Source organism: Eurytemora carolleeae, unplaced genomic scaffold, assembly GCF_000591075.1.
Source record: "Eurytemora carolleeae unplaced genomic scaffold, Eaff_2.0 scaffold626, whole genome shotgun sequence".
NCBI lineage: Eukaryota > Metazoa > Arthropoda > Copepoda > Calanoida > Temoridae > Eurytemora > Eurytemora carolleeae.
Genome location: NW_019396524.1, coordinates 56609 through 67570, shown reverse-complemented (window position 1 = coordinate 67570; position 10962 = coordinate 56609). Strand labels below are relative to the sequence as shown.

At 34.5% G+C, this 10962-nt stretch overlaps 1 protein-coding gene across 1 annotated transcript in view; it reads right to left on the bottom strand.

Moving 5' to 3' along the window:
• Positions 1 to 8314: 8314 nt before the first annotated feature.
• LOC111704841 (very large A-kinase anchor protein-like) overlaps positions 8315 to 10962 on the bottom strand; it is a 44750-nt gene continuing 42102 nt past the window's right edge. Inside the window, exon 2 of the mRNA XM_023477201.1 lies at positions 8315 to 9033. Within this exon, the coding sequence (XP_023332969.1) occupies positions 8315 to 9033 (719 nt within the window). The remainder of the gene's footprint in view (positions 9034 to 10962) is intronic.

Here is a 10962-nt window from a genome sequence, read left to right as displayed (position 1 = left end):
TCTGATCAGAAGAGTCAAATGGAACTATTATAAACTTAATAGAAACTCATATATAAAGAACTCAATAAAGGCAACTTTACAAAGAGAAACTCAATATAACAAGCCAGATGGAATCGATTAAAGCACTAACTTTACACGGACATTTATTTTACATTATTATTAAAATACAAACTGAGGATCAACCGAAGTTAATCCTGGAATCATAGATGGAGCTAATTCTCCTCTCGGAGCTACTGGAGCTGTGATCAACCGCTCTCTTCTGATCCTTCATCAAGACTAACCCTTTTCTCGGGGACAAAATGGACGTTCAGATTGCTTTCTCTTCCGACGAAAGCACCGTTATCCGTGTTCCCCCGATAAGGATTCCCAGGATTTGAATCTTGCTGCCCTGGAAATTTCCTCTGGCCGTTGATACCAGCTCCAGTAGTAACGGGTTAAATACAATCATTATTATTTGTTTGTCCAGTTCTCAACTCATGATAAAACTTAGCTTGGGTTGAATGAACTAGCTGGATGGGTTTACATTATATTCACTCCAGGCGAATGTCATGTTGTTGACACAAATAAAAGAACAACAGAAAATCTCAGATTCCTTTCAAGACTAGAAACAATCTTTGATAAAAAGCAACAACAAAAAACTCTGCCCATCTTTACTTAGAAGACAGTTTATATTCCTTGCCCAATCCTCACTCTCACATAGAAAGTCAGGAATAGAATATGATATGGGAACAGTTAAAGGAATATAATAGGAGAAAGAACAGCAATATTTACAGCTTTGCAACTTTTACATCAACTGTTGGGACCGGGTTGAGTTAAAGGAATATAATATGAGAGGGAACAGCAATATTTACAGTTATGCTACTTTTACATCAACTACTCGGACCGGGTTAAGTTAAAGGAATATAATAAAACAGGGAACAGCAATATTTACAGCTTTGCAACTCTTACATCAACTGTTGGGACCGGGTTGAGTTAAAGGAACATAATAAGACATGGAACAGCAATATTTACAGCTTTGCAACTTTTACATCAACTGTTGGGACCGGGTTGAGCTAAATGTGTTCCCAGCAAATATCCTTGGTTTCTCACACTAACTTATTCATATATATGAAGCCCTGAACAGAAACATTTCAAGATATCAAAGTGCAGTGATGCTTTTTTGAATCTTTGACTAAGGAACTCTGATTTTCTAATCCCTATATCTTTGTAACCTTAGATATTTCATCTATAAATTATGTTGGATAAATTGGTCTAAGTCTGAAGTATTATCAAAGTTAAACACTTTTGTGTCTTCTGTAAACGTTAAACATTTTTAAAAATTGTCTTACATAGAACTTGTGACTCAGGTGGACAAAATAGATCTTATTTGTTTGCTTTTCTGAGACGGGTTGGGGGAGGGGGCGACATTGTGCACACTGAATTGATATTTATTATCACATTATATATTCATTGAGATTGATAATAGAGGCACTCAACCAGGGGGGCTTTATACAGATTTATAACAACAAAGAAGAAACAGTAAACCGCTGGGAAATATAGAAAATGTACACAAATAAACTGATAACCCGCCTCAAACCCCTATATCTATGCACCAGCTGATGCTTTTACATTTTAAAACTTTGATTATCTAATCTAGCACAGTTCACAGTTTGAAATATTTATGGTAAACTACGTCACACGGCAAATTAAAGTAAAGTTAACGTTAAATTCAAATGAAGAAAAAAAATGTTTAAAACTAGTAGTTGACGAAATAATTTGAATTTTACTTCCATGCGAAAAATCACAGGTACAGGAGTTAACAGATCACAAAGTCATACCAGTAATGTTGCATAGATTAAATTTTCCAATTTTTTCTTGAGGTTGCCAAGATGTAAGTATAAAAACTAGCAAAGCCGGAAATTATTGTTTTGTTATTATTGTTTTGTTTCTAAAAAATTGTTGTTATTGTGCGTTTTGTCCATCTGACTGTAATGTATAAATCAATGTAAATCGAAACCCGGAGCCAAGATGTAACCAGTTTGAGCTCTGTAGCTCGAAATAGGGAAAGTCCCATTGATGTAACCCCTTCACATGGATATATAATACGCCGAGCTAAACTCAGAGTGGATAGTTCTATTGATGTAACCCCTTCAGTCCTCATACGGACCCGGAGCAAAGTTCGGATTGCAAGTAGTAAGGTATATAAACAAGACAACGTATTATCTCTTTTGTATATAGCTATAGATCGGACAAACAGTGGGACAGATGACAAGTCTCCTCATCTATACCGTGAAGGGATATTTGTCGGTTAGGAAATGCAAACTCCGAAACACGAGTTGGACTCATGGTTCTAACCTCGTGGAAAAGCAACATGAGAAATAAATAAGTTTTTAAATGTAGCAAGCGATTTCTTTCTTTGAATTGTCTATAGATGTAGTTTTAAGGCCGGTACATTTCAAATCTGATCAAGGATGAATTAGATATCTGTGCTTATGATTGTGAAAACTCTACAAAAGTGACTTGTGCATTTCTGCTGCATAACATTAGAATGATCAGAATTAAACACTTATTAAGCTTGAAAAACTAACAGAAAAGGCTTTCAATTGGGTACCGCTGAAAATCTTTTAAATGGAGGGTCATTGAAATTATAAAGACATGTGTTATTACGTGATTCCAAATAATCCTTCATTAATGGATCCTTCATTTCCATCCACAGAAAATCCTTTAAACCTTTGATTAATGAGGAATGAATGAAAAATCCATGTTTTAAGATTGAAAACACGACGAAATTGCGAATATACACTGTACACTATACAGTGTACAGTCCTTTTCATTTAATCTGAATTACAAATAAACATTAAGTAAACAGACAAATAGTTGTAGAATCCTTTAATTAAACCTAACTCAGGAGATATTTGTTCAATTCTGTTTGTTTGTCATGTTTTCTCTTTTTATATCTCTACTCTATATATATATAGATAGTGTCCCAATAAACCTAACTAAGGGGGTATTTGTTCAACTCTGTTTATTTGCCCTGTTTTCTCTTTTAATCTATCTACTTTATATATTTACAGGGTGTCTCTGCAGTTATGATTGCATGAAATACAGGGTGTCCCAAAAAACATGGGAATTCAGTGACGAATTCGATATCGTCTTTTAAAAAAATTCTTTGATTTAGTATAGTGATACCAACTGAGAAAGCTTTAATCTGTAAGAGTTTCGTCTGCTATGTTTACATTTTGTTTGTTTATGTTTTGACTGCATACGGTTGTACTTAGTAAAACAAGAAAATTGCAGTATACAAACAGAGAAAACTTGTCCGTCTTCACTGTTCATCTTGCAGAGACATTATAGACACATCTTTACAGTCTTTTATCCTTTTCATAAAATAAACTCTAGCAGACATAATAATATTATGGCTTTTAAAATTAGGTATTACAATGCTAATTCATAGCAAAGACGATATACTATTCGTCACTGAATTCCCATGTTTTTTGGGACACCCTGTATAATTAATAGAAACGAGGCTACTAGCATCTAAAATCAGTTTTCTTTGTACATGTAGTAAATGCTCTACTCCTTCAGGGTTTCTAGAACCCGTATTAACCAAGGTACAACTCAATCTCACTTTACTATCAATGTCAAACCGGACACGATCTATCTTTACCAGCAACTATCAATGCCCCAACTCGGACTTAATCTTGTAAATTATCAATGCCCCAACTCGGACACGATCTTGAGCTATCAATGCCTCAACTCGGACACAATCTTGTAAACTATCAATGCCCCAACTCGGACTTAATCTTGTAAATTATCAATGTCTCAACTCGGACACAATCCTGAGCTATCAATGCCTCAACTTGGACATGCTCTCATAAACTATCAATGTCTCAACTTGGACATGATCTCGTAAACTATCAATGCCTCAACTCGGACACAATCCTGAGCTATCAATGCCTCAACTTGGACATGATCTCATAAACTATCAATGTCTCAACTTGGACATGATCTCGTAAACTATAAATGCCTCAACTCGGACACAATCCTGAGCTATCAATGCCTCAACTTGGACATGATCTCATAAACTATCAATGTCTCAACTTGGACATGATCTCGTAAACTATAAATGCCTCAACTCGGACACAATACTGAGCTATCAATGCCTCAACTTGGACATGATCTCATAAACTATCAATGTCTCAACTTGGACATGATCTCATAAACTATCAATGCCTCAACTCGGACACAATCTCGTAAACTATCAATGCCTCAACTCGGACACAATCCTGAGCTATTAATGCCTCAACTCGGACATGATCCCATGAACTATCAACGCAACAACTTGGACACGATCTCATGAACTATCACATGCCTCAACTCGGACACAATCTTGTAAACTATCAATGCCTCAACTTGGACATAATCTTACAAACTATCAATGCCTAAACTTGGACATAATCTTACAAACTATCAATGCCTCAACTTGGACATGATCCCATGAACTATCAACGCAACAACTTGGACACGATCTCATGAACTATCACATGCCTCAACCATAATCTTACAAACTATCAATGCCTCAACTTGGACATAATCTTACAAACTATCAATGCCTCAACTTGGACATAATCTTACAAACTATCAATGCCAAACCAATGGACACGATCCTCAGCCTGTTTTTTAAAACAAGGAACGATTACTCTCTCGCAGTCTAGTAATCAGTGCGGAGTCTCTATATCAACTGAGTATATTTCTGTTAGATCAAATAATATAAGTTTGAAATATCAAAGATTTACGACATTGGGTTCTAAAGATATAGGTATTATAAAATCAGAGTTTGTGGCAAAGACTCAATTCCTTTAAATACGTAGAGGCTAGGCATAGGGTTAAATTTAGAAGACAACTTTGAATATATATATGCATAGGGTTAAATCATGTTCTCGATACCCATAGGGTTAAATTTAGAAAATAAATTTAAATGTATAGGGTGTAGGCATAGGATTAAATTTAGAAGATAAATTATAGTGTTAAAGGAATTAAGTCTTTTCCATAAACACTGATTTTCTAATTACTATATCTACGTAGTTCAATGTCGTAGATGCGAGATCAAATAATCAGATGTTTCCATCATAAAGTTGCAAAGATACAGGAATTGTAAACTTGAGTTTACTTTAAAAATGTGAGTGAGGCATTTGGTCGAATTTAGATGAAAACATTTCACCATGTTTTTTTATCGTTGTTAACCTAAGTTTATGATCTAAACAGTAATAGGCAATAAATAAATATAATGGCTAAATCAGACTGTTAAAGAGGAGTAGGGGGAAACATAACTTCTTTTAATTGCTATGTTGTGACAGATTACATGCTCTCAGAAAAATCCCACTGTTTGTCACATTAATTTGAATAGAAACAAACTTCTATTTTACTAATCCCTAGAGAGATGAAGGATTGAGTGGATTAATCATGTATAAAACAAATTTAGATTTGGATCAAACAGAATTAAATAAATGAATTCGCAGAAATAAACAATTCAGAGGGGAAACTGGTTTTACATCTAATAGAAGGATAAATAAGGATAATAAAGCTTTCAATAATAAAATTTCTAGCTGAAAATCTGCGAAATAAAACATGCACAGAGATGCATTTAAATAAAAAATTGTTTGCGCAAAAACACACCAATAAAATTTAGTGTTTTTTAAATATTCCACGTTTTTTGGCTTAAAGTTTAAAGAGACCCCGCAAAAAATCTAAAAGGTAACATATAAAAGACGCCCCATTCTCATACCTCTGAGATAAAATTTACATTAAATACGTGTTTTTTATTGTATGCGAGTCACCCCCCCCCCATCCCTCACATCACTATCAAATATGTTCATGGTTAGAATTAAAACTTTTTAAAGTGCAACAACCAAGCTTTAATCGCACTAGAAACGCCAAAAACGGATTAAAAATGTCACTCTCCACTAAAAGCTACTATATCTTTGGTCAGAGTACTGCTAATTACTGCAGAATGCACCGAAAGCTTGGTTGAGGGTGAAGTGAATCGAACTGGTTAAGAATTTGGCCAGATTAAACTGGATTAGAAGATAAAATAAGAAAATAATGTAAACAATCCAATCTTGCTCTCTTTCTTCTTTTATTTGGTCAAATCACAGCTGTAAACTGGTTTACGGTGAACTATGTTCTGTGTGCATTTTCCAATTAATCCTACCGTTAGAGATGGGAAAAGTTTTTTTTTTAACAAACAAAATTTTTCAGAACAAAAGAAATTTTTTTGTGAAAAAGGGTGCTGTTCAGAAGAGGAAAACGCACGATGGAAGAACGAAATGGATCGTCCAGAGTATTATTGTTTTTAAAATCGAAGGGAAAAAAAAACAAAACGAACGAGTTAAACACGATAAAAACGAACAAAGTGGGTTGTTCACGAACGAAATGAAAAAAGTCGAACGTTCCCTGTTGAACCTCCCGAAAATTGATTTGTGCTGTTTGCTTCTGATTGTTTAAAATGTGCGCCATTTTGTGTCAAGAATAAAAATCCCAATTCAAAAATGTAATGCTAAGTGGTTTAATTGATATTTAACTTTTCACTTTGTAAAAATATGTATATTTTTTATTATATGTATATTTACTATTATATATGTGCTGGTACCAGCGTGTCCTTGCTTTATACACGCACTCTGCATTCTACTGCCAGCTTATTCACAATAGATTCTAAGTAAAACTTTTCATTTAAACTTTTTCTTCCTGATTTATTACATATTTAGAGTAAATATCAGCTTTGCTTAGAACCTATATCTTTTTCACAACCCATAAAGATTATCTTATTTTTTTAGCATTACAAATAAATCTATAATTTTCATTTCTAAAAATTGTTAGTTCATCGTCGAAAAATACTTACAATCCACCACTAGTTTTTATTAAATATAATGTAAACAATAAATATGTAAGTTCGTTTTCCATTCCTTTCCTTTTCCTTCCATTTTTATTTTTAATATTTTTTTTAGAATTGAGGGGAAATATTCCCACATCCTCTATTTTTGGAGATTTTTAAATATTTTCGCCTGAAGCACCTAGTTTTGTATGTTTTTGTCATATTTCTTAAAAAAATAATTACTTACTTACTTACTTGTAACAAACAGAATCATAAGTACAATACTGAATAGATTATTTAGTTAAGATCTTAAACTAAAACTATTTTACGATCGCTAAAATCGCACAAATGTGCCATCCCATTTTCAAAAAAATCATTAAACTTTTATGGAATCTTTTAAAAATGCCATCAGAAGTCGAAATTTTTTTTGCAAAGTATCATTAATCTTGAATCTGCATCTTGATATATCCAATCTTGACACTTTTTTCAAAGTCATCATTATTTAGATCCGAAACAGAGCTATTTTTATCATTTAAGTTCTCAAAGTTGTTTTTCTATTTTTTTTATTTAAAACTTATCTACCGAAAAGAAATTAAAAATTAATAAAGTCTTAAAATTTATGTTTAATTCTTCCAATTTATGACAGCTACAATAAAGCCATGTTAAACAAAATGACGGATTAGTTGATAGAATGAATGATAAAAGAAAAAAGTTGAATTTGTTAGAGAACTTTGAACCATAAACCTTTGTATTCATGTTGTGTCCACTGTCCGACGCCTTTCTTCAAAATGTCATTGAAATCTCAAAATATAGTTTAACTGTATAGAATAATAAGTAACCAACTGTCATTTTAAAATCACTTTTCTGCCTGCCTGCCATTGCGCATGGTGCGTTAAATTGGAATTTCTTTATCTCAGCTCCATGCATAACATAAAATTTCCTCTCTATAGCTTTGCAACCTGATATTGTAAACTTGTATTCTAAATAAACATGAATTCTATAAGTCTGAAAATCAAAGGTTCAAACTATTTGGTTGGAAATATGTGGTAGCAGATGTTAAATAGAAGACGACATTTATTTGTTGTCTGTAGTTTCCTAGAAACTTTATCCAATAATCTTCATTCATACTTTTAGACAGATCTCAAGGGGTGTACACAGTTGAGGGAAAAATGAATCTATGGTGTTCAGGTTGCAGTCCCCCCCCCTGGAATGGCATATAAGGTTAAGCCCCCCCCCATTGGAAATATTCCTGTATACGGCCCTGATCTCAAAATGGTGAAGACCAAAGCTCCCTAGTGTGAGAGAATATTTGGAAAATAATAGACATTGGTCAGATCTGATAGTCAGCAGTTTCTCAACACTCTATACAGGATACAGGATACAGGATACAGGATACAGGATACAGAATACAGGATTCAGGATACAGGCTAAAGAAAAAAGGATAATATATTGAACCATTTCCTATCACACCTTCTCATCGCTTCCTCCCTTAACCCTTCCCCCTCCTCCTTTTTTAACCCTTCCCTTCAAAACCATCAACACCTTCTCCATCTCACCCACCTTCTCTACCTTCTCTACCTTCTCCACCTTCTCTACCTTCTCCACCTTCTCTACCTTCTCCACCTTACCCACCTTCTCTACCTTCTCTATCTTCCCCACCTCACCCACCTTCTCTACCTTCTCTACCTCCCCCGCCTCCTCCACCTTCCCCACCTTCTCCACCTCACCCACCTTCTCTACCTTCTCTACCTTCTCCACCTTACCCACCTTCTCTACCTTCTCTATCTTCCCCACCTCACCCACCTTCTCTACCTTCTCTACCTTCCCCACCTTCTCCACCTTCCCCACCTTCTCCACCTTCCCCACCTTCTCCACCTCACCCACCTTCTCTACCTTCTCTACCTTCTCCACCTTACCCACCTTCTCTACCTTCTCTATCTTCCCCACCTCACCCACCTTCTCTACCTTCTCCACCTTCCCCACCTTCTCCACCTTCCCCACCTTCTCCACCTCACCCACCTTCTCTACCTTCTCTACCTTCTCCACCTTACCCACCTTCTCTACCTTCTCTATCTTCCCCACCTCACCCACCTTCTCTACCTTCTCTACCTTCTCCACCTTCTCCACCTTCCCCACCTCACCCACCTTCCCCACCTCACCCCGTCCCAATCCTTCCCTTGCCCCTTGTTCTCAAGTTTAAATGTATGCGGACTTGTATAATATAATTCTATCTTCAAATCTACAGAGATTGAGAAACTGAATAAACTTGACACTGAGAAAGTTTATGCAAACAGGGGGGTGCATCAATGATGTATACAGGGGGCAGTGGCCAACCCTAAACTAATAATGAGTGAGGACGCAGTAATAGCCCCCTTCCTTGGATCCAGTCCAAAGATCTAGTAATATGTAAAAACATTTGCGTATTTGTCATAATACAATTTAGATGGAATAGCTTGTATCGGTTCTTCTTCTTTTCAGTAAATATTGATAATCTTGAACGCGTTATTTCGATATCCAATATTGGCACTTTTTATATTGTTAGCATTGAACGCGTTATTTCAATATTCAATATTGGCACTTTTTATATTGTTAGTATTGAACGCGTTATTTCGATATCCAATATTGGCACTTTTTATATTGTTAGCATTGAACGCGTTATTTCAATATTTAATATTGGCACTTTTTATATTGTTAGTATTGAACGCGTTATTTCGATATCCAATATTGGCACTTTTTATATTGTTAGCATTGAACGCGTTATTTCAATATTTAATATTGGCACTTTTAATATTGTTAGTGTTGAACGCGTTATTTCGTTATCCAATATTGGCACTTTTAATATTGTTGGTATTGAACGTGTTATTTCGATATCCAATATTGGCACTTTTAATATTTTTAGTATTGAACGCGTTATCTCGATATTCAATATTGGCACTTTTTATATTGTTAGTGTTGAACGCGTTATTTCAATATTTAATATTGGCACTTTTAATATTGTTAGTGTTGAACGCGTTATTTCGATATTCAATATTGGCACTTTTTATATTGTTAGTATTGAACGCGTTATTTCAATATTCAATATTGGCACTTTTAATATTGTTAGAATTGAACGCGTTATTTCGATATCCAATATTGGCACTTTTGATATTGTTATTTCGATATTCAATATAGGCACTTTTAAATTTGCTTATCAATGTTTGATCCCGCAATAGAAGTTATCCAATCAGGGTATGACCATCACAATATATCGAATAAGAAGTTAATTCGTAAATCTTAATAAGCTTGAGATCAACGCTTTATCCCTAGATTCCACAACAAAAATATTTGACTTCTGGACATATAAATTGAAATAATTATTAATCTTAACAAGATACAATTTATACAATGCTAGTATAATTAAAGACTATCAGAATATTTTCATTTTGTCCAATTCTCACCATGAAACATAAGACAAATGCATTTTAAGAGGAGTACTGTGACAAAAACCAGTCACCCCCCCTCGACCCCCTAAAATACCCCACCATGAGGGGAGGGCGACTGGTTTTTGTCACAATACTCCTCTTAAAATGCATTTTTCTTGTGTTTCATGTTGAGATTGGACAAAATGAATATATTCTGATAATTTTTTCATTTACAAACATTGTATCAATTGCATAGCTAGCATTGATTTATAATGATTTCAATTTATAATTACTTTTCCTGTTCATATATTTATCATTGAATGGATCCTGTAAACCTGCAATATATTTAGGATGTCGTCTTTGAAACATTGAACTATTTTGTTAAAAAATATAAACTTTTTTACAAGAAATCACAACGGATTCAGGATAATCTATATAAATAAATAAATAGATTAACCATCATTAAATAATGTTGGGGCGCCGTCAGCCCGCCAAAGTATTAGTTTGGTCTCTGATTCAAGTTTATAATATCCATTTTAGGAGTTTTCACGGAAATCACCCGTTCATTGTCGGTTTTCAGAACTTCAACACAACATTTCTATCCCTCAACAAAGACTTCTCTCAAAATTACTCAAGCACGCGACTAAGCCTTATTTGAGGTTTACGATGTAAACTCAATATTGCTGACCCCCCCCCACCAATAAAATTTAG